We start from the raw sequence: 24,844 nt of genomic DNA on the forward strand, positions 1-24,844 counted from the left end.
TCTGCCGCTTGATTTCCTCACAGAACTCCTTGAACATGTATGTAGATAAGCTTGCTCCAACACTTGCTGCACTTCTTTCCATATTAATGCTTGCAAGTACCTTTTCAGCTGGGCATTCATGGGACTAAATCAGAAAAATGAGGCATTAGGAGACCAGTCTGTTTCCTTCCCTACCCAGTCTTGAACATCAGTGGTTGTCCTGGGGAGGATTCCACAGAGCTGCTTTCCCTCCCTGTTTGCTGTTAATAACTACTTGCCATGTCCTTTTGTGTCTGGGGAGCTGGTGGAAATTTGGGTAGGACTGCTTGAATTACTGAACATTGTGGAGTTCTTGCATCTGAGTGGTGTGTTGTGGGTCCTGTGGTCAAGGAGAATAGAGAAATTTGCTGGGAGACGTCTATGTCTGGCTAAAAATGGTCTAAGTGCTGCAGTCTGTCTGCTGGACTGCTGGTGTGCACAGCTGACTGCAGTAGCTTATTTCACTCTCTGCAGACCAGTCTGGCACAGAGAGCCTATGAAACTGCTGAAGATGAGCTTGTACCAAGCTAATGAACATCTCAACTTTCTTTTTGACTGAAACATCACCAGAAGGACTAGATGTAAGAGGTGATGGTTTAAATGTCTGTATCTGGTAGCACTAACATCTCTTAGATTTGTGGTACTTGTTCCCATCATAGCATCCTAGTTAAAGATGATGAGCACCAGTTAGTATGATTTCTTTGCAAAGGGTGACTTTTGGTAGCTGAGAAGGTGGTGGCTAAAAGGAAACACACCAGAAGGAACTTTGTGGCTTGTGAAATTGCAAAAGGTACTCCCAGTTCCTCTTGAGCATCTCTAGAGGATCTCTGCTGAGATTTGTTCTTGTCTGATCTATTGCTGGTAATGATCTGAACCTGTTGGTACAAATGTTTTTAATATAAGTTTTAAAAGTACGTGCCCATTGCTATTTTGCGTCTTAAATTATTGACATTTAAGTGCTGTTTGTTTTTAGAGTGTGTTTGTTGTTCACATGTAGGAGAATTGAACCTAGATACTGCAGCTCAAAGAATGATTGGCAGTGTCAGAACTGCATTCAAGGGTCTCATACCTTTTTTCAGGAACAAAATGAACTCAAATGCAGAAGTTGGCAAGACAGTAGCTTTAGCTTCCTTATGAGACTTAACCTTTAATAAGACTGCTGGACTGTTTTGATTAGCCTCCTTAGCTCTGTAACATTTCATCTTTGTAGGATGTTTTCTGAATTTTCAAGGAAATAGATCTTAAAATTCATCTAAATGTACGTGGCATAGCTTTTATTTCCCTCTGGTTTCATACATGTGCCATTTACAATGGTTGGCTCAGGCATTGCCTTGTTTAGTTTGTTTCCTTGAGCACTACAGAACACAAACGGAAAGGTGCCCAGCTTTTGTCATGCTGCCTGAATTGACTTTTATGTTATTTTGTAGCTGGTTTGGAAGATAGTTTTTCAGGCTGATAGGCACCAGAAGATTAAAAAGAGGATGTGAGCTTCTAACTTCAAGAAGCATAGAGATTTGAAGTGACTTGCTGGGAAAATAAAAAATTAAATATGGGAAGCCAACAACAATTACGCTTTATGAAAATAGAGGGGGAATCATCTGCAGACAGCTGATTAGAAACTTAACAAACACAACTGATGTGTTTGCTCTTCACATTTTGTCATTTAAAAAATAACATAGTGGTTTTGGAGCATATAGGGTAGAAGTTCATGCAGCTTTCCCCCTGTGGCAGAAAAGATGTGTTAAATGTTAATTTCTAATTTTGCTAAAGAGGGAACTTAGGATGTGATTTTTCCTTGAAAGACTTCTGTTCATGATTTTAGCTTCTGGCAATATGAGTTATTTTCATTGTGTAGTATATTGCAGTCAAAGTCAGAACTTGGAGAAAAACTTACATAAATTTTACTTTGTTAGTATTTGATTAGCTGCATTCATGGGACATAGTTATTGTTGATTAGTTATTTGGTTAAGGGTTGTGGCTTTGCTTTTGTGTGTCAGTTTGGAACTGTGTTTGGAATTATCATATTATGAAATTTCCACAGCTTTTGCTGCTCTTGATGTGGCAGTTGTCTTTTACTTTTGCACAACATAACCACAATCAGAGGTTATGTTAAAGACTTTCAACAGAATAAGTTTTAAAACCTACTTTCTTCCCTCCCTCCACTGAAAGAAGCAATGGAAGAGCCCACTGTGCAGGTAGTGTGTCTGTTAAAGTGCTGTGAACTCAAGGTACAGCCATGTGGCCAGTGGGATGTGCCCAGCTTGGCATGATCCCTCTTTTCCCTTATGTATAACTTAGCAGCCAGTTGTACCTCTTAAAAATATTACTGTGGTGTTAGTTAGGTAGCTTTGTAAAACTGGCTGAATGCAATGATTATAGTGAATTAGATACTTGGGCTTGATAAATTTAATTAGATCAGGTCTTCTTTGTGCTGGGTTCCAGTTTGTGCGGCACTAGGAGGACCTCAGTAACAAGAAGCAACAGCTTTTTCTTAGAGAATTAGCAGTATCAAATTCTTGTTCATTTTGAAGCTGCTGGGGGCTATAGCCTTGCTGAAATAAGAAACTGGAACAGTGCTTCACTTTGGTAGACTCTGTCCTGGAGCCTCAGAAGTTCATGTTTTATTAAAGAAATGTGTAAAGTTGTCGGACAAGAAAAAAAACTTAGGTCAAGCACAGCTTATTAGTTGTCCCAATTTTCATTGGGTTAGCTATCAGCAAACCACAGATTCTTGGGCTCATTGAGCACTTGTCTGCCTCCTTGTTGTCATTTAGATAGAGTTCAGTTCTGTTTGTACCAAACTTTGTAAGCTTTAAACTTCCACAGTTGGGATCTACATGCAAAGTGACTTAGGTGCTGAGAGTCTTATGGCTTGTTTGCAGGCTTACCTGGTGCTGAACTTCCAGGGATGACTTCAAGTGGGTGTTCTCCCATCTAGAAGAGCACCACTGAGCTGGTAGGATTTCTAAGTTGTGCTCTGCCCACAGTGACCTCATCTCTCAGCAGAGTTACTGAACTTGGCTGTGAGAGCAGAAGAGGAGAACTCTGCTGAAACATTGCCTGCCTGTTTTGAGGCTTCCCACTGCTGAATTGCTGCAGGTCTTGAGGGGAAGATGCATGGATTTGTTTCCTATCAAAAAAAAAAAAAATCTGAGGCCATCTGTCTGAAGGCAGGAATTTGCATAAGTATTTATACCTGCTGTGTTACCTTTTTGTTCTTTAATCCTGTATTACATTTTCAGGTGATTTGGTCCAAACAGTTTTTGGTCTCTCTGGTTTTCGTCCTCTTTCTGATAAGTGGAGGATATTTATCATAAAATATTTTCCTAAATGAGGGTAAGCATCTGAGTTGAGTCTGATTATTATTTTAATAATATTTACTGAGATAAAAAAAGACCAGAACTGCAATAGGAATAAAAAAGGCAGAATGGTTCTTACAGACTACTCTTTATTTACTTCTGGGTATGTACTTTTCCTATCAGGGTTTGCCTTTTCATTGGGTGCATATGGAAGGTTTCTGTCAAGCTCATTAGAAAGAAGCTGTTTCTGCAGAGCAGAAATCTATTTGAGCCCGAGTAATTTACTTGTCTTTGTGTGGATACTGTCCATGTAAACTTCTGCACTTGGCAAAACTTCCAGTGTCTGCTGTGGATTATAAGTGGATACTTTTTTTTTCTGAGGGCCTTCCTGCAGGGGAAAAAAATTAAAATAATGCCTCTGAGAATTTGGATCTGAAGCATTCCTTTGTAGTATGCTCATGCCCTTTGGTATGACTTGTTTTTACTTTTCTGCCTTTTGCCATTTAGGCTCATTAAATCTGCATTTGTTTTCTTTCCTTGAGTAGTGATCCATTAGTCATGGTTGCTACTTAAAAAATAAATACTGAAATATTCTCTGCATATAATAATAGATGCCCAGGCCTCCATTTTGTGTTGATATCCACTGAGTGGTTTTTGTTTCTTCGTCTTATTTCTGCAGAACTGCAGTTGGCAAGGCTTGAATGTGCAGTCTACTTGCTAGCTGCCAAATACAGTCTTTTGAAAGTTTTCATTCTCTCTTAAATGAGGACACTGAGGGCAGACCATGTTCTAAGAAAGTATTTTGTGCTGGTCTCCCTGTCTCCCCTTCCCCCTTCTTTTTCCATAAAATAGTTCTGTGTGTCAAGAGAGACTCTTAAGTATTAGAGGAGCAGAGAGAGACTGTCCCCTGTGGATAAACTTAAAATATTTGAGTCAAATTTGATTTGGTAAGGTCTGCTGGTACATGGTTCATCTTATGTTTAAGCACTGTAAGGAAACAGTTGAACTGCATTCATCATAATCAGCGCTGCTCTTCTGCAGGTGATGAAAGGTTTTGCTTAGATGGATTTGGCCTGAGTGCTGGTGATTAGTGTAAATATCATTTAATGGGTCAATGCTCTTTTTTGCAACAATGAAATATGATAACATTGAAAATTCCTCAGTAGGCTTGAAAGCATGTTTTTTCTTTATAATATTTCTTTCCAATACTTTTTGAAATAGCTTAGGTTCCTTATACAGATTGAATGTTGCAAGCTACTACAATGACTGTGGATGTCCTTGAAAAATTAGTGAGGCATAAACAGAACAATGTAAAATCAAAAGAACTGTGCTTAGATAGGACTTCTGATGAGCTGATGAATCTCTGTGGTGAAGAGATGAAAGAGAGAGGGAATGAAGGTTGCCTTTACTGGAGGTGTCTTCCTCTCTTCCCCCATCATGTTTTGTGGTAGCATAAGCAGTAATATTTTATAGTAGTTTAAAGATTTTGTATAAAACCTTGTATATAAAAGCTATTCTGATTAATCTTTCATGTTGAAGCCATAGCAATTTGATTTGGAGCAGAATGGGAGAAGGGGGGACCTTTTCAGATCATAAATGGTACTTGGAGATTAATTTCAACATACCTGAAAATACAGTGGGGTTTTTCCAGAACTTGTAATAAGTATGATAAGTCCTAGCTGATAAAATGTTGAAATATGTTTTATGTTTAAAGGATGCATAGATTCCTCTGTGTGGGAAACAACACAGATATTCACATCTCAATGACTTACTTTTCAGCAGGGCTGGCTACACAGGAGTGCTGAATGTGGCCAGTTGTCCCCTCTAGAGGCAAACAAAAGCTGTTTCTGGTTCATGTAAATTAGCAGTTACAGCAGGTGGTACTTCAAATCTGGTTTGTGCCATGTGTGGCTGAAAGGCATATGGTTTTGACATGTTAGAAGAGACTAAATGAGGTTTTCAGCTTTCATTCCTGCTTTTTTTTTTTTAATCAGCTTTCTTTAAACATGGCTTGAAAAAAATTATCATAGAGCACAGTAGAATTGGATGGTCTTTTTTGTTAAAGTGGATCTTGAGCATATCTGAAGTTATGACTTCCCTGTATTCCAAGGTGGAAGTGGATTGCTAGAAACTATTTGGTGGCCTCTCATCAGTCTGATGCCAGGACAGCTAGTAGGGATTGCATTGTGGCTTAGTAGTAGTTGGGGTAGATGACATTGGTATTGATTTTGGAGTTTTTGAATTTTTAAAATTCTCTATAAAGACCAAACCCTAATTGCTAATTCAGTCTATCTTTATTGAGGCATTTTCTATGTTTTTTATTATCTGTGTATATTTTACATGATGAAAGTTTAACATGGGATCAGTTGATTAATTTGTGTATAGATGTTACAGAGAGAAGAGAAAGTACATCATCTCAGAACTCTGCCATGATGCCACAAAATCAAATATACTAATTTTCCAACCACCTCTTTGGCTGTTTTAGTTCTGTCAGCTAAAGGATGGCAAAGAGTGAAGTCATGCTTGACTCAGAGACATAACTCCCTAGTACATGTGTGTGTCTTCTGGTCTTTCAGCCGTTCTTTGGTAGGACTTGCTTGGTTGTGATTTGGACTATCATATTGATATATGCTGAACTTGTGTATGAAGGACTGCTGGGAATGTGATACTCCTCAAGTGCATTCATTTTGCTTATGCTCGTATGCTAACATCAGGATTATTTTGTTGTTACAGATATGCAAGCCTCTATTTCTGCTGTGCTATTGAAGATCAGGACAATGAACTAATAACTTTGGAAATCATTCATCGCTATGTAGAACTTCTTGACAAGTATTTTGGCAGTGTGAGTGTAGTTTCTCTATATTTTGTCATTTCGTTTTATGCCCGCAGCATTTTTACAAGATCATAACCAACTAATAATTGAAAAGGTGTATTTAATACATTTCGTGTGGCTTGCTTGGCCAAACTAAACTGATGGTTGCTTCTATTAAAATACAAAACTAATTTATTGATTTGTAGAAGAAATGTTATTAATCTGGTGTTAATTGCCTGTATTTGTTTCATTTCATAGTAGTCTCACTTGGGGTCAGATAAAATCTTACTCTTAGCAGGAAGCTTTTCTTTTCCCTTGCACAGCTCTAGTGTGAGCACCTCTTACGTCTGCTCCCAAAGGAGCAGATTGGTTGTGAAGTGGCAGGAATGGTAAGGAAAGACAAGAGAGACATCTGCTTGCCCAGACAGCAAACACAAACAGCTACAGTAATATACAAGAACACTTCTAGAAAAACGGGTGCTCATTCTGCTTCCTTTGTAGTCCTTCTGACTATGAAATGCACAGACTGAACAAGAAATTTGAGATTATTTATTTTCATACCTTTCTGTAAGATTGTGTGAGCTGCCTTTGCATATTGCAGGCAACAAGAGAACTTTTATAGGGAATGTTCTCTTGTGTCTTGAGGAGCTGTGTCTGACAGACTGCTGTGAATTGAAGCCTTTTTAACAGTGAAAGCTTTCTTTCAGAGGTTGCTGTAGCTGTTTTTAACTGAAGAAAAAATCAGATTTTTTTTTTTCCTCCAAGGTGTGATTTTTATTATTGCCCCAGTCCTCACAAGGTTACAGCCTTAGGCGAACATCTTGATTTGGTAAAGTTTGGTGAAGCTGTCAACAAGTTAAGTTTTGTGAGAGGATATACCTCAAGTGAGAGTATCCTCCCACTTTGCAATAATGCTTGATGTTCTTTTTAGGTCTGTGAACTTGATATCATCTTCAATTTTGAAAAAGCCTATTTCATTTTGGATGAGTTCCTTTTAGGAGGGGAAGTTCAGGAGACATCCAAGAAAAATGTTCTTAAAGCCATTGAACAAGCAGATCTTCTACAGGAGGTAAGCAAATCCAACTTCTCTGGCCCAAGTGTCAGCATGGTAGGCTGTGACTTAGAAACCTCCTGTTCCTCTAGGCTTCTAGAAGGTATTTCTTAGCATGCTTAGCATGTAGTTTTAGCTAATTGTCCTAAGTGTGCAATAGGATGATGTTAGCTGCTCTTTTTGTTTGACTTGGCATGTTGATGTTGTAACCTACTGTGACTTCATGTTCTGCTAGTAAATGCAAGTGGCTGTTTTATGTTTATACCTAGATAATTGTAGATCATGCTAATTTAACTTGGTGTTGTTCATGTGTCTTTCATTCCTTCTTTTTATTTATTAACCATTAATTTTTTTCTCATACCTGATGCATGTTCACTTTTTTACTTTTTCATTGCTGAAATCCAGAAGCTAGACTCTCTTTGAGACTTGTTCAGGTATAGTTCTAATTAGTTCTTAGACCTGCTTTTCTGCTATAGGCTGCTTACTGTGGAACATTTCCAACTTGACAGAGCAGTAATAGTAGTGCCATAGAAACATACAGAATAAAGTATAAGAACATTGTTTTTTCACTTTGAATGCTTTTTTTTTTTGTTATTATCATTGAATAATGATGGATTGCATGTCTACCATTTAAAAAAAACTGATGTGAAGGGGTTCAATGGTATAGAACAACTTAATATCATTTCTCCATATTTATCCATCCTATGCTGGTTATTTTGGGTTTATCTGATTATGTTTGGTTTTTTTTTCCTTACTGAAAATGTACACTGTTAAGGTCCTTGAATGTCTGAATGGGAATCAAAAATTCTGGTGTGCTGGGGGAATCATCAGTCTTGTGTGCATGTCAGTGAACATATGTTTTAACAGGGATGGTTCACCTTTATTTTTTAGTGTACTGAGGTTTACTGCCCAGATGCTATATAGATCCAAATTGCTCTATTTCTCCCTATGTGAACCTTCAATTTGTTATTTTCTCCTATGAATTAGTTGCTTAATTCTCTTGGAAGCCTTCTATGTTCCACTTGGTAGTCTTTTGTTGGACATAGTATTAGTAGGATGAGGAAACACAAGGTGTTCTTTACCCTGGTAGCTGTTTTTTAATCCCTTCAGAATACATGCAGATCCACTGCACATTAAAGTTCTTGTCAAGAACACAGTCAGCCATTACACACAGATCTGTTACCCTGTTTTTCTAGAAGGGAAATATATGCACTTATTTACTTCTTGTGTTCTGATTCAATTTAAGTCCTTCTTTACTCTTTGTAGGAATTATCTTAACCAGAAGTCCTGTTGCCGTTTATAAAAACAGGAGAAAAATAATCTGTTCTCTTAAAATCTTTTGCTCTATATGAAAACAGATATAACAGATTGGTTATATGTTCCAGTTTGTTTCCTGCAAATGCAGTTAATTGTACATAAAGTAGAACAACTATATTCTTTCTCATTGTTACTGTTTTTGAACTTTTTTTTCACTACTTTTGTGGGCTGTTCTAAAGAAAAAATACATTTCTAGGAATTCATTACTGTTTTTCGAGCAACAAACATTCTCTTTTTACAGAGAATATAATTTCATATTAATGTAACTTCAAAATCTTAGGCAAAGGGAAATACCACTTTTTCAATGTGAGACTTTTCCCTAATCCCCCTGGTAGCTTTACTCTGGTTACCCTTCCTTTCCCCCTCTTTAGGAGATTTTCAGTTGCCAGTGTTTATTAAATAATTGTTTAACTTGAAATGTAGCAGTTTATCACAGCACCACTGGAGTCCTATGTTGGTCTTCTATGTTTTTCATTCTTAGTTGGATTGACTGTTGATCAAGTATAAAACTACTCCCTATACATGCATTTTAGTTTATAAACCCTGTAAAAGTCTGGGCTCATATTTAAATTGAGCTTCCAATACATTTGGACTCTTTTCTATGGAAGCTTGGTTTTGTATCAACTGCTGCTATGTAAATGCTGGGTTTGATGAAGAGAGTTGTTAAAATAACAGTTTCTCACATGTGGAGAATTTTTAGTACTTAGAGTTAATATCTGCCTCCCAGAATACTTCAAAACTACTAGACTGAAACATGGTGTGATTCCAAATGCAAAGCATATTTCTGGCAGGGTTATCATGTATTTGTGTTTGAACATTCAGATTTTAATTATGTGCAACAAAGTAATTTTTATTTGGCCCTGAATACTCATACTGTGAAATATATATATGTACACACATACATATATGTAGTCGAATACACAATATTATTAATTGAATACACAACATTAGTAATTAATAATGCTACAGGCATTGGTGTCTGAAGGACCTTAAAGATGAAGAGCTGTTCAGAATACTTATACAAAAGGAAATCATTACAGATCCATTAAGGGGCTGTGTAATGTTAAGAGGAAATACACTAAGGCACTAATTGCTGAGTAGCCTTCCCTACCTATATTTTCTGTTGAAGTTTTCCAGGCTGTACTTCTATGTCTGAGCACCTACTTCAGTTTGTCATAAAGTTCTTGGTGCTGTGAGGTCCCTTCACTAACTGCTGCAGTTTGTGTGATGGAAACACCAACTTGTTAAATCCCTCTCAACCTTCACATTCTTGTTAGTTCCTCAGGAATGTACTTAGTTCAAGTATTCATTCCCTACCCCCTCCCCCATATTTATTACCACCTGATAACTTATCAGCAGTCAGTCACCAATACTGGCAGTGGTACCCAGATGAAGGGTAGTAAAAGGTAATTAACTCCAGTGCTTCCATTCTTCCTTGTCTCTCTAGTGAAGAAATGCTTCTGTTTAAAAGAATGCTGATGATTTTAGATCTTGTTTGCTAGAGAGACTTTAATACTTAACTAGTGATTACAAAGGCATGCACTGCTGAAAAGGTGGTTTTTGCTTTTCTGAACAACTCAGTTATACTGAAAGAAATTGGTAGATGCAGTGTGTTGTTGCATGAATTAAATATACATGTGATGTGTGGAACAGCTAAAAGATAAGCCTGTGCATCATTTTGTGACACTTGAGTTTTTGAAACTACCAATGATAGATGTTCTATACAAAATAGAGGATTTGATTTATTTCTCTCAAAAGCCTAATTGCTCTGGTTTTTTTGGTTTTGCTTGGTTTTTTTTTTTTTTTTTGATGGCTTGAGTAATTCAGTATAGTGTGGTCATTTCCTGTGCTAAAATGCTGAAATCAAGGCGTTAATAATTATATTTCAACCGAGCCATCATGTTTATATTAAAGCAAATATGTAGAGACTTATTCCTCTTTATTTGAAGTAGGAAAAATTTCCTAAACATTGTCTATGAATGAAAATGGTTTTTGTTGATTATCCTAGGTTAATTTTAGAAAAGTATTGTGGAAATTATCCCTATTTTTTTCCATCACTGTTCTTTTGTAGGATTTTTGTGTGCTTTTCTTTTTAGTATTTGATTGCAGAACATCTGAATACTTAAAAATACATATTTTTTAAAGAGGTTTATAAACAAAAAGGCCGGGGAGTTTGTCCACAAATTACACTTGCTTGTTTGTGTCACTACTTCAGTAATGATCAAAAACTTGAAAGCTATGTGAACATTTTTTTTTCTTAGGCTCTTTCAGTTTGGCCTCAGGCAGTATTTACTAGTCCTTCCACATGAAGAATGAAAGATAAGCCATCAATTAACCTTATTTTCTTTGCCATTTCAAACCCTTGCCTCATGCTATATCCAGAAGTTTGCTAACAGTGTTCATGGTGGCTGACTTGCCTTAGATGCTTAGGGTTACTGCATAGATTTAAGCTTTTGGTTTTAGCATGAGCATCTTGTGAAATGAAACTCTGGTGTATTTCCTGCATATGCTATGAGAATTTTCTTATTGGAGATGAAATGTGCTTACTGGAAACCATAGGTTTGAAAGTATGCATAATAGTAGGTATTAGGTTGTTCTTGAGATGTGCCAAAACTCCTTCATTTTGTCATTAGCACTGGCAAAATTCTTATATTTAAGCCTCCAGTGGGTGGGAGTGAGTATAAGGGATTTTGACTGGTTTAGGAAACAGCCTTTGTAAGCACCTTTTTATTACCATTTGCCTGAGAAACTGACCACAATGAATGAAATTAATTCAGTCTTCACTTAATTTTTTTTTTTTTTTTAAATACAGACTGCTGAAATAGACTGCCTTCCTAAGTTGGCAGTGGCATTATTTGCCTTGGCTGTACCTGTGTTCCCCTGAATGTGAAACAAGAATGAATAATGGAATCTTTATTATCATGGAGATCCAACTGCCTTGACTGCCATTTGCTCTTCACATACAACTTCCATCTCAGTTTCAGGTGGTCAGCTTTGTTGATCACTTGGTCTCTGCAGTTTTGAGACATGCATCTGCTTGATTTTAGGCACAGATAATGATCTACAGTTACATTTTAGAAGATACATATATATGGGGACCTGTGAGAGTTACTGTGAATGAGGAATGATAGATTGCTAGTTCATTATTTAGGGATTAGGAAATAGCTGTGATTTTTATGGATTTGGAATCCCTCCCAACTCGCAGAAGAACAAGTTGTAGTGTTTTGGTAGCTGATGCTTTCGTACAATGTGTTTCAGAACTCAGTCTCAGGAGATGTATTTATAGAAGAAAGGGGTTACAGTGCTGTTAGAGTGTTTGGCACTCTCCATGATACTGAAAAAAGTGGTGCCAATCAGATGCAGTCCCAGGTGACTGGGAAGAGGAAAGCTTTGTACCCATTTTTAAAAAGGGTAGAAAGGAGGACTCTGGAAACTCCCAACCTGTCATCCCGACTGCCGTCCATACCTGGAAGGATCATGGACCAGATCCTCCTAGGAGCTGTGCTAGGGCATGTGGAAGACAGGGAGGTGATTTAGGACAGCCAGCGTGGCTCCACCAAGGGCAAGTCCTGCCAACCCCTTCTGTGGATTTGCCTTCTATAATGGAGCAACTTCGTCACTGGCCAGGGGAGGGCTACAGATGTCATTTTTCTGGACACAATTCCTCGTACAATTGCTCTCTCTAAATCCAGGAGGGGTGGATTTGATGGGACAGTTACATCCAAAGGGTAGTGGTCAGTGGCTTGGTGTCCTGATGAATTTCAGTGGTGCTCCTCAGGGGTCAGTAATGGGACCAGTGCTGTTTGATGTCTTGGATAATGACATAGAAGGATTGAGTGCACCCTCAGTAAATTTGCAGGTGACACCAAGCTGAATGATGCAGTTTATACACGTGAAGGATGGGATGCCATCCAGAGGGACCCAGACAAAGCTGCAGAAGGGGGCCCCTAGGAATCTCAGCAAGTTCCACAAGATCAAGTGCAAGATGCTGCACCTGGGTCAAGGCAACACCTGGTATCTGTACAGGCTGGAGGGTGAGCAGGAGCAACTGAGAAGGACTTGGGGTGCTGGTGGATGAGAGGCTGGACATGGCCTGGCAATGTGTGTTTGCAGCCCAGAAAGCCAGTCCTACCCAGGGCTGCATCAGTAGCAGTGTCCCAGCAGGTCCAAGGAGGGGTTCTGCCCTTCTAGCCTGCTCTGGTGACACCCCACCTGGAGAGTTGGATGCAGCTCTTAGGAACAAACCTCTAAAGACTGAATTTAATTGTAGTGGACAGGTCTGTAAACCTTGACATTTCTGTGTTTTTAATAGATAATTTTAAACTGTCCTTGCACTGCAGAGTAGGCTTTCCTGCAAATACTGACCAAATCACACTTTCATGTTTAAAGCACTAGAAAGTATTCCAGAAAATGAATAGTAGAACCTACATCTCTTTTTCCCAAATAATAATGGGGGAAGAGGAGGTTAACATTTTAAGATGTAAATATTTTCTTGAAAAAGTGGCACTGAGTATCCAGGAAGTTAGCATTATCATGCTTTGACCTTTTCCCATGCTCAGTCTGTTTTTTTGTTGTTGTTTCTTTGTTTGGGTGTATATGCATGTAAGATGTGACTAATTCTATTACATCAAAGAAATCAAAATTAGAAGATCTTAAGACTCAACAAGTTGAAGGAGTCTTTCATAAAAGTGTTAATTATGCATTCATTAAGCTTTGCAAATCGAAACATCAGAAAGTTTCAATTAAAAATAAGACAAGCATAGGCAGTCCTTGCCTGTCTCATAACTATCCAGTACCCTCTCTGATGTGAATTCCACTACTGATCAGTTTGCAAACTGTGAACTTGATCCTTTATTGACATAAGCAATTATTATAGCACTGTTAAGGGTATATTAACAATACACTGAAAACTCCTTGTAGATCATAATTCTAATAAGGATGTATTTATTCAGTAGATTGAACTGATAGATTATTTTCCAGAGACATTCTCCTGTCCTCAGCAATAGAAGGGCTGTGTCAGGGTGATGCAATGAAAATTTTAGCACTGCTGCACGTGCCATAGCTGTTTTCAGGAGTTTAATCATGTGCTGCTCATCAGTTAGCATAGTAAATTCAGTGAACAATTGCAAAAGGCTGCTTGAGAGTAAGGAGTATCTTATCTTCAAAATCAGGTGCTCTTTCTGAATGCTCCCATTAATCTGCATTTTAATAGAAAAAGTTCACTGGATGTGGCAGGATGTTGAAAAGATCAATGTTAATGTTTGGATCTTGAGATTGTGAGGGGAAAATTCCATTTTTACTCTGTTGTCTGAGATGTGTCACGTTGCAGTGCTACTACCCTTTCCTGTGAGATGGTCTTAGAGTGCCAGAGAATATTAGGTGAAAAGAATACGAATTCCCCAGGAGGCATCCTGTTGTGTTTGGTTTTAGATTCTCATTTCTTTGTGGTCTTCTCTGTGTCTTGTACAGATGTTGGGGCACATTGCTGGTAGGTGTTTTAGGGCGTTTATTCATTTTTAAGGGAGAAGCTATATTTCTTGTTGCCAAGCTGTCTAGCAACAGTAGTAGTTCTGGTGATGGATATCAAGATACAATAAAAGTGTGTATATTAAATTTTATGAAGGCTGAAAATTTGATATTAAAAGGCAAAAAAAATCTAAGAAGACCTATTGTTCACAATTCTTTGAGAATTCTAACCTTGTCTGATTAACAGATGGATTGATTAAAGTGAAAATGTTGAACTTTTTGCACTGAGCAATACAACATGAAAGTGACTACTCAGCGAGTAACAATGGTGACTTAATAAATATGAATTCTGAATTAAATGGTTAAATTACTTCAAGGATGATAGGTTGAATGAAACTTTTCTTCATGAAACAAGTCTTCTTTTATTATTAATGTTAATAATAATACTGTGTGACAGTTAATCACTGAATGAAATATATGTAAATTTTGTATTCTATTATGCTCTCAATCTGTTCCAATAATGAACAACTGCTCTTTCAAAAAGTAAAATCTTTGAATTAATATTTTTTCATGCACAACTGAAGCTTTCTAAAGAACTCCTTATAACATACTCTTTTAAGGTACAAGTATCCTGTACCTGGTTAAGAAATTAAAAGTAAACTTTAGTGTTTTTTTATTGCATCTCCTTCAAGTCTTTGAACAGATGTTTTCTTCTGGTGCATTTCTATTTGCTTTCTTAACTGTGGACTTTTAGAAAAACCTATTAAAGTTGTATTAATCTAAAGAATAACAGTAGTAGATTTAAGTGAAGTAACTGAATTTACTTTTGTATATTGTTTAGAATATTTTTAAAGTCTTATTTTAAATGTAAATAAGCTATAAATGATTGGGTGGATGTTGGGTTTTTATTTGCCTTTTTTTTTTCATTTAGTAGTTGATATTACATTTTCACTGCTGCTTGATTTTGTTTGTAGAGCCAGAATGAAGACTGGGGAGGTTTGTCTGAGGATATCTTATGATTAAGAGCAATCTAAGGCATTAGCCCTTTTGACCCCATCTAAATGATTGGTAACTACCAAGTTTACCATTTTGGTGGCATGGATTAAATGGGTGCTATGCAAAGAGTGCTGCACGTGTAATTAAGTCCTTGCAAGGGTAAACAGAAAATGGGTGATGGGCTTAACTTTCTGCAACACTTGCATGATGGTCTTTGAAGAGTGCTTTGAGTGTTTCCTTTTATTTTCCTTTTATGTACTAACCGCATCAACTTGAAATCTCTGACTTCTACTGGCTTTCTTTGGTGTTGATAATTAAGTGGGATAATGCAAGTTAGAGAAATGGATACCAAAGCTAATAACTAAACAGATGTTTGGCTTTGTTTACTTACAATCAGCCCATATAAACATGTATTTATTGGAAAATGAGCTGTTTACATCTGCTATGCAAAGAAAATGGGCCCTAAAAAGACTGGGTGCTGCTGCAATTGACTGTGTATCAAAATGCCGGATGCTGCATGACAGAACAAAGCTTATTTGCATATCTAGTGCATTGCAACATATTTTTGTCCAAAGCATAAGTGGAATACGTTGTGGCAGTCCTACTAATAAAGGTAAGATTTTAATTTGCATAAAGCAAGTTTTAAACATACATGAAAATGATTTGCTGGAGAAAACTTAATTAGTGTGTTGCTTACTTGATATAATGATAAACAAGTAGTTCAGTAAACAGATTGGCTTTTGTAATACGAAACTGTGGTAATAGATCTAATTTCATATGCAGCTTTATAAGTATCAGGATTTAGTTTCCAGATAAAAGAAAATAATTGTAGTAGGCAAAAGTATTTGTAACATGTTCAAAACCAAATTCACAGTTGGTGTATGGGTATTTTTACCATTTAAGAGTTTCCTAGTATATGATACAACCACTGATTTGTGTTGGGAAGAGGAGGGCAGCCAATAATCTGCTTGCATATTAGACCCAAAGAATTAGGGCAGCCAACAAGTAATTTGTTGAAAGCAATTTCTTTAAGAGCTTGGACATATCCTAAAACAACTGTAAGAAAAACGTAACTGCTCAAGCTTGGTACTCTCTTACCACATTTCCCCCCCCAATTTTATTGCTTTTTCTGTGCTCTTCATGATAACAAGTTCATGTACAAAGGGTGTTATTCTCATGGTAAGGTTAGAATTGAAACTGGCTGTAAAACTTTCCTTATGATTAGAACTTAAAAAAAGCTACCTGTGTTGTTTGGCACCTGTGCTATGAACAGAGCTTAGGAGTCCTAATCTTTTTTTTTTGTGTCTCGGATGTCTACAAAAACCAATTCTGACATATACAAACTCAGGCTTAGATAATTGTGTGACTCCAGTTTACTTGTCTGCAATATGTCCCTGGGTGAATTCTGTGTGGGCATAGTTTTGGTTGAAGAAATGTGCTTTGTCCCCATTAAATTAAACACAGTTATAGTATCTGATGCCCATGGAATGCTGCTCCTTGGCCTGTACTGTTCCCTGGAAGGAGTGAAGGAACAGTTGCTATCTTCAGACCCTAATTTACAAGGTTGTTGTGGTTCCTTAGAATATGGAGAAATAGAAATGACATCTGCTGGGCTGAGGGGAGAGGGACAGATAGATGATTGCACAAAATCAGAGATGGGGAATAGTTAGCCTGCAGTAAGGAGCTGCAGGTTGTATATAGGAATGAAGATCATCTGTGTTAAAGAAAGATCTCCTGAGGCAAAGGAGGTTACCTTAGGGCAAAGGGAGGAGTTTGACTCATAGCTTTGGTGTTTGGATTAACCTGATGTTTAACTAATTGGTTATACAACTTTATGTTACTTTAATCCTTGTTACACTGAGGCATAACCAAGCTTAGAATGAGTAGAACTTGTTTTTTTTGTTGGCCGTTTTAGATTTTCTTGTAAACTAGGGTGTTGGGTACTACATGTTCTGTGTGGCAGTTGTAATAAGCCACATATTCAGAAGAAGTCAGTTTCATGGAGAATGTGGTGAAATTTATGGTAAGCTTTGCATAATGTTGAAAAACCACATGAAGTCTTGATATATGTTCAAATTTTTCTGTGTAGAAATTCTGCTTTCTACTGAGAGCATTTTACAGTGGTAAGGTCATGGTCTTGAGTCAGGATGCAGGTTGCTCATCACCCAAACTCATGCTGACAGTGACTCTTGTTGAGAAAGCTGGATCCATTCTTACTGCCACCTTTGTGTTGATCTGCTTGCTCTGGGGCTCCTAGCTTGTTAGCCAAAACTTGAGGTCATGCAGCGGGAGCCACAGGGAAGTGCCAGGAGGAAAAACTAGTGGCATTGAAAAGGAAAGTAAAAAGCAGCTGCTTTTGGCAAGCCAGGACTTTTGCTAAAGTTGATCATACAGCTTAAATAACATCCTATTTTTAAAAAAATCACAATATCTAAGTGCTTTAAAAAGCCAATGTTCCACACATCTTGTCCTGACTCAGTGTCTGCTGTGAACCCCCAAGTCAGCCTGCATAGGTAGGGTCTAATTTACTTGTCATATGCTGCACCCCTGCTGTTGGCCTTAGTCATAGGAGTATAGCAAGGAGCTTCAGCAGCAGCATTGACTTTCAGAGTTTGCAGCTGTCCTTTCTCTCCCTCTTTCATTTGTGCCAGAAAAGCTATTTGTACAGCCATTCTAGAACTGGATTTCAGATCCATTTAAACTGATCAAATTCAAATTGCTTGTTTTTAAAAACATATGGTCAGCAGCTTTTCTTTTCTATGTTTACAACTTGTGCCTGCAAACGTTTGTCGAGACAATTGAAAGAACGCAAAGTGCTGCAGTACCAGGAAGGAAGGGGGATGCTCAAATGCCATTGCCATGGAAGCTGAATAGTATTGGACGTGACATGGCTTGTTGCAGCAGTATATTCTGGTCAGCTCTTCCAAGATAACAGCCCTGCAGTTTAAGAAATGCTTCCTTAAGCAAAGGAGAATAAGCGATGCAAACCTGTATCTGCAGTGCTGAAAGAAAGCATTAATGAATCCTTATGTGCCTAGTTGGGCAGTTTGCCAAACACACAGACACTGTCAGATTATCTGATGGAGAACTCAGTGATTTTTAATAATTTTGGCTCTAACTTCACAACACAAAGTGTTCAGCCGTAACATGTGCTTAAAGCATTTGTGTTTTTGTGGTGGCAAATGGAGCCTCTGATGGATTCTTAGAACCATCCTTACTGCTGAAGGCTGGGCTCCCGATTGTTCCTGGCTCGCTGCATAGCAACTGATTGGCACATGAGGAGGAGAGCCCCAGAGCGATTATCACCTCTGAGCTGGCAGATCAGAGCAGCAGCTAAGAGGCAGGAAGCGCCTCTATTATCCGGTTATAGTACACAAAGCTTCAGCTGATCTTTGTAGTGCTTGTGGGAGAGAGGCAGGCAGGCCACTGCTGGCATTGCCTTCTGCTCTGGTCTGTTCAGGTGATGTTTTAGTGCTGAATCTATGCATATGCTTGGATGTTTTGCTGAATAACATTTGCAGGACAATTTGCCGTTTCATATTCTGGTTGAGAATTCTGTTGGCCGGTTTGCATTGATCTTGAAGATTTTTTGTTTTCTCTGTGTAGAAAGCTGCAGACAAGATCTTGACTAGGAGCTGATATTGATGAAGCATTCTTCTTTTTATTTGTTTGCTTGTGGTTTTTTTTAGTTTTTTGTTCTTTTGTTGTAAGAGCATTATAGTTAATACTTGTCTTTGAAGATGTTTGTAAGTATTTCTAGGTTCTCTGAGATAACACTTGGCTCTTCTTTGAAAGTAAAAAGAGAATTTTGTAATAAAAGTGCCCTAGTGGGAAGTATCAAGGCCAGACTAGATGGACCCTGAGCAACCTGGCCTATTGGAAGGTATCTCTGCCTGTGGCTCAAGGGTTGGAACTAAATGATCTAAAATATCCCTTCCAACCCAAACTCATCTTTCTAGTAGAAGCCTCTGAACAGTTTGCTAACCAAAGATTGGGAAATGGGTACTCTCCTGTTTTGAAATCCTTGAAAAGGCAAGTGAACAGCAGCAATTTCTAAAGCAGCTGTTCATTAGAAATATTGCCTAATAACGATTCAGAAATAGTGTAAAAGTAATTGCTTTTGAAGCATTGCTAAGGAAATGCTTGTTAAATGTGAATTTCTTCTCAGTGCAAAAACTTCATTTTTCTAAACATAAACCCTCATCTTCTACTTTAGATTTCTGCATTTCCACTGCTTCTCTAGAATTCTTCCCAAACTCCCATGCACTCCATGGACCCTCATCTTTTGTATGTTGTTTGAGCTAGGGTTTTGTTAGATACTGAGTGAAGAAAAAAGCCAAGTCTTTATCAAATGGTGGGGCTTGTAATTTTTGTGTGCAGTTTAACATGGCTTGCCTTCACAGGCTTTGTGCTGGGTTTGATGGGAAAGTTAAAATAATAACCTCAGCAAACTTTCCCTGAAAAAGAAGTCGTGTGAAGTATTGATGAAGTCTGTGGCAGTGCCAGGAGATGTCACCAGTAAAATGGCAACCCTGCAACACCTTGAACCTGAGACAGTTTGGTATAGACATAAAGAATTTCTTTTCTCTTTCTCGCCTGAGGAAATAGCACAGTTTTCTTGTCCACTACAGACATAAAATACCTTAAATTGCAGCAAGTAAATAATTCAAGGTAGATGTTAGGCAAATTTTCCAGTGGAGATGATAATGTAGCATTTAAGTAGATTGCCTGAGGCACAATAAAAAGGCATCACTGTATGCCTTTAATAGATGAAATATCTCTCAGGAAAGTTACAGGTATACTGTTTGAGGAACTGAATTAAATGAAGTCCCTTCTAATTTTATTTTGGCTATGATTTTTAATTAGTTTGGGTCATGACAGAGTTGGCTGAGAAAATGTCAGTTGGGTTGGACTAGCTAAATAGCTCTGTTTACTCAGATCAACTCTACCATTTTTCTAATTTAAAAAATCTCCAATGACTCAGGATGACAATTTCTGAGAGTATTATTAGCTTTTTAAAATGAGTTGTAAACACAGATGTCATTCTGAAAAAGATAGATGTTAGTAACTTTTAAAATACTGCAGTTCCACAATGTGCAGCTTGTGTTGTAGAGCTATTACTTTTCTGGCAGTACTAGGATCTAAGACCTGCGTGTTAAAGCCAGATAAATGGTTTACATCCAAAGTTTTATGTGATGATTTTTCAGAGGTGATATTTCATGTTAGTTTGTCCTTATATTGCGCTGTAAGGATACCATTGCCTCTTCACTAGCTCCTAGATCAACTAATTTGTAAAGTCATTAGATCTAGATTGTTATCTTAAACAGCATCTGTGCATGTAAAGCATGTCCTTGAGGTCTGCACATTCCCACCAAAGGAAAGCAAGGTAGTGTAGATGTTGGTTGTGGAATTTGACAGCTGTCCCTTCCCCATACTCTCTTTTCTGGTATTCAGACCAGCAGCCCAACTGCTCTGGAGACAGTGTAATGGGGGGAGCACAAAAAAGGGTCAGTCATAGTTGAAACTTGTGAGATGCTGTAGTTCTGTGATGGCAAACACTTTGTCAAAACTTCACTTTCCTTTCGGTTGCTTGTCAGGCTGCCCACAGTGCCAGGCCCTCTGTGTGGGATGGTCCTGGGTGTCCTTGGTCCAGTTTTCCTTCTCAATCTTGCTGTGTTATCACTTTGTGTCTCCATTACTGCTGTCTTCCATTTAATCCTTCAGGTTCACTTCTGCAAGGTCAGTTTATTGCTAGTCTAGTTGCAGGTGATGTTTACACCTTCTGTAAACTAAAAAGGAGTGAAATAAGCACTTTTTTCCTATTGTCTTGCTTTATCAGTAAACCGTAAGTTTCTGTGAAGATGAGGCACTAATCCCACAACAGTAATGTGAATCAATCATCTAATTTTGTGTATCATGATATTCATGTCAGACAACGAATTCCTCAAGGTATAAACCATTGAAGATACAAACGGGCTGGGGAATATCCCAAAACTGTGTGGGACTGTGCAGGTTGGGAAAATACATGAAATGAGCACTTCCATGGCCTTATTTGTTGATGTTTACAGTTGTGTAAAATGGGACATGGTCAGTGTTTCCAGGCCAAAGGGGATGCTTAAGAATGTATACACACATAATCCTTGAGTACAACAGTGGGTTGCAGTCAGCTTCATAAGAAAGAGAATGAGCTGCTCTCATTTTTCTTTCTGTCCAGAAAACTAATGTAAAATTAAGGAGAAATCTGTTAGGAGATTTGACAGGCATTTCAGTGAAGACACTGACTTTGATGGCTCCACATTTCCATTGGTGAGCACTGGAACACGAGGTTTTTTCAAGGAAGAGGGGAATCATGTATGCATATGTAACCCAGATAAAAGTTGGGCATTTTAGATTATTACAGTATGCCTGCTCTTCAGTTGTCTTCATGAACAGTCACCATTGTGACTGTAAAACAGAAGTTTTCCCTAGGGACTTTTCTGGGAATATTTGTCTGTGGGAATTCTAAAGCTAGTACTTTCTTCTACTGAGACAAAACTCCTACTCCCTAATAAACATACACTATTACTATGCAATGCCTTTCCAGTTAGGAATATGCCTCTGCATTTTGTTTTTAATGTAGACTGATGCTTTTTACTTAGGCCATGTGAGAGGTGTTAAGTGTTGAAATTAATGTTTGTAATTCTTTATTATATACCAAATTCTTTTGAATCTAAAAATGATAGCATGCATCATATAACTTATTTGTAACTGTCACAGAGTTATATAGGTGCTATTATTTTGTGAACTACTGGATTTGTAGTTAGCTTGGTCAGGATAATTTAAACTACTGTGACATGATCTTCAGATTACTGATACTGAAAAACAGTATAAAAACTCTACAGCTTCTGGAATATTTTTGTTGTGCTTTTTTTTTTTTTTGTAATTTGAGAAAAGAATTTAAAAACATGCAAGCTTGGACATGCGAATAAACTGAGGTGGCACAGAGGAGACCGTTTTAGAAGTCCATGGGTCTCTCTCAGTTCTGTTTTAAAACTTCTGTCATTCTGGGAATTGGGATACTGAAATAGATTGAAGATGGTAATTGGTACAGGATCAAAGATGGCAGCTGACATGCAGAGTATTGAGTTTTGTGTGTTTTCATCCCAGAAAAAGTTAATTTGGCGTATATGGGGCTGATGCTCCTAAATTACTGTTACTCCATTATTAAAATTGAGTGCTGCTTTCTTTCTAGCTCACCTTCCAGCAAATTGAATATTAATGTTCATGCCAATCATATTAAAGTGTTACTGAGTTCGGCAGCATAATCCAAAAGCAGTAAAAACTTTGCCTTTGAGAGGTGTATCAGAGGCCTCCATTTTTCTGAACAGACTCTCTGTCAAAGAAAGGAATTTTTGTCACCAGTAATGGCACTGCTGGACTGCCCTGGCGTGGTGTGCTCACAGCCATTTTCTGGAGGCCTGGTACCTCTAAACCTGTGTTTTATTAGAGCAGATGTGGTGGGTGGTGTCAGATGCCACTTAGCTCAGTGCCTGTCTCTGACAGAAGCCAACAGTTGGTGCCTGATGCTGAGACAAGTAATAGATAGGGTGGCCCATCTCTGGAGCTTCAAACTTTTTTTGGCTAAGAAGAAACTCTGAGCTTATGTAATAAAGTGTTTATGATACAAAGTTTTTCTGTCTATTGTTGGACAAAGCATGCATGTATGAGGTGGGTAAAACAAAGATTCTCCCCACTGCCCTCAGCTCCTGAACATCTAGAGTAGTCAAAAATACAGTATTGTATTTCTGTATCAAATGTCCTTTTAATATCAGAGATACAATAGTGAGGTAGTATTTTTGTTTTCTTGCATATCTGTCCACCTTTCTATTATGTATAAGAATATGTACATTTCTTTTGTAGCCACGTCATGAATACTTTAATGTACCAGTGTACTAAATGGCTTCATTCATCATGCATGCAGAATTTCAGAGGAGATAGACCTGTGACTTACTCATGACAGAACATTATCATCAGCTTGCTGAATCCAGTCATCCTGAATCTAATAGAATGCCACAACCATTCTCTGCTGTTGTACTTTCCTCTTCCCCCTCTGTTTTACAGTGTTGTCTCTTCACATGTCTCATTTCAACAAAACTTGTGCTTGTTGCCATATGGTTTAACTTTTTTATTGTGTGTAAGCTTGAAGTCTTATGCTTAAAAGTTCTATAGCATTTTCTAAGCTAAACATCTATATACTGCAATACCTATATTGTAACATTACTTAACCCACATTTATCTTTTAAATAGGTTGTGGTGGTATTTAAAAAATATTCTTAAATTAAGACTTACAGAGGAAGTAGTGAAGAAGTATCATGTGAAATGTGTATACACACAGAAATTCTCTGTAGACCATGCATCTTAATTAAAGGTGCAAATAACAGTATCCCTTTCTGAAGACTGGCACAATAAGTGTGACTACCTTACAAAAAGGAGGGGGGCAGAATTGATTAGGTCAAAGAGAATGATGGGTAAATCTGAAATTCAAACATTTATATTTAAATGTGCAGAACGCTCTTGTGAGTAATTTAGCAGTTACTGCCACTGAAAGAGAGAACAATATCATTGCTTGACAAATGAATAATGGGATCATAGAATCATTAAGGTTGGAAAAGACCTCTCAGCCTATTGAGTCCAACCGTTAATGGTTATGGTTGGAAAGATCTAAGTCCATTAACAGTATACTTGCAATATGCCTTCTTAAATTGGCATTTCCAGTTTTAAATGCAGGCTGCCTTGTGTGTGGGGGAACTGCCATGAGGGTGAATATAAGTGCATTCAGTTGAAAAGTGGGCAGAGAGGGCATGTAATGCATCCTCTTTGTAACCTAAAACCAGTGCTGATTCTGAAAATTGTTTCCATGAATTATCAAGGAGGAATTACTAAAATGAACCACAAACAAGCTAGTTCCCTGTACTATATGTGGTAATGCACTACCTTCTAAATGTTAAACTGACAAAAAAAATGGGAGACTTAGAGGATTAGACAAAATATTTTGGATTGGATTTGCAGCATTCTGAAATCTTAGAAAACAAGATCATAGAATTGGTTTTCCATTTCCAAGTTTGCCTTTTTTCTGTAAGCCATTAACAATGTGTTTGGATGTCTGGTTAATGCTGCTTTAGCCTGCATTATTTCATGCCTGTTGGCTTAAAATGCTGTGCATTGAGCTGTAATGAGATGCTGTTTTTCTTGTTATCTGTATACAGCTGCTTGCTTCTAAATGACTAGGTAATGAATTAGCTTTTCTGGCATGTTTGAAATAAAGTATTGCATGCACTTCTGTCTCATGTGAATGACTTTTTTCCTCATCTGTGTTCTGATATTTCACATTTGTTGTTTGCCTTGGGTGATTCTGAGCTGCAGGTAGTATATAACACTGCAGAATGTTTTACCTAAGAATTGGATAAAATGTTTGACACTTAGTAAGACAAATAATGTGAATGAAACATAATTCATTCTATTTGTTTCTTAAAAGTAATAATTAATGAAGTTATTCTTATAGCAAAAGACATTAGCCCTTAGGTGTTCCTTGAGATTATATTGTTCATGAGGAAGGCACATCTGTCTCAAGATTACTGCTTTAGTAATAAAAAAAAATTAAAATATGTCTAGTTCTATGGCTGATGTATCTGTGGGCAAGTAGCTAATGTCCTTGAAATAGGTTGCTTTTCATGGTTAGCCAATGACCTTGATTTTCTTGAAGAAATGTAGTGTTTAAGTATATGCCTGCTGAAAATAATCTCAGACTTCGAAATGGCAGTGAAAACAACAATACTGAAGTGCTCTAAAAACAGTGCTCTGTATTTCTTCACAGCTATGAAGAACTTTGTTTTCAGGTAACTTTGT

At 37.6% G+C, this 24,844-nt stretch overlaps 1 protein-coding gene across 8 annotated transcripts in view; it reads left to right on the forward strand.

Annotated features, from left to right (window-relative positions):
• AP1S2 (adaptor related protein complex 1 subunit sigma 2) overlaps positions 1-24,844 on the forward strand; it is a 30,950-nt gene that overhangs the window by 2,440 nt on the left and 3,666 nt on the right. For 3 of the 8 annotated variants that reach the window (XM_064407611.1, XM_064407613.1, XM_064407612.1), the window contains exons 3-4: positions 6,051-6,159; positions 7,061-7,198. In XM_064407611.1, coding sequence (XP_064263681.1) covers positions 6,051-6,159; positions 7,061-7,198 — 247 coding nt within the window. Of the gene's footprint in view, positions 1-6,050; positions 6,160-7,060; positions 7,199-14,937; positions 15,032-15,328; positions 15,573-22,858; positions 24,275-24,844 lie in introns of those variants that run through there. The other 5 variants (XR_010355577.1, XR_010355576.1, XM_064407616.1 and 2 more) reach the window with 5 other exon arrangements.

The sequence above is a fragment of the Passer domesticus genome, chromosome 2 (genome assembly GCF_036417665.1).
Source record: "Passer domesticus isolate bPasDom1 chromosome 2, bPasDom1.hap1, whole genome shotgun sequence".
NCBI lineage: Eukaryota > Metazoa > Chordata > Aves > Passeriformes > Passeridae > Passer > Passer domesticus.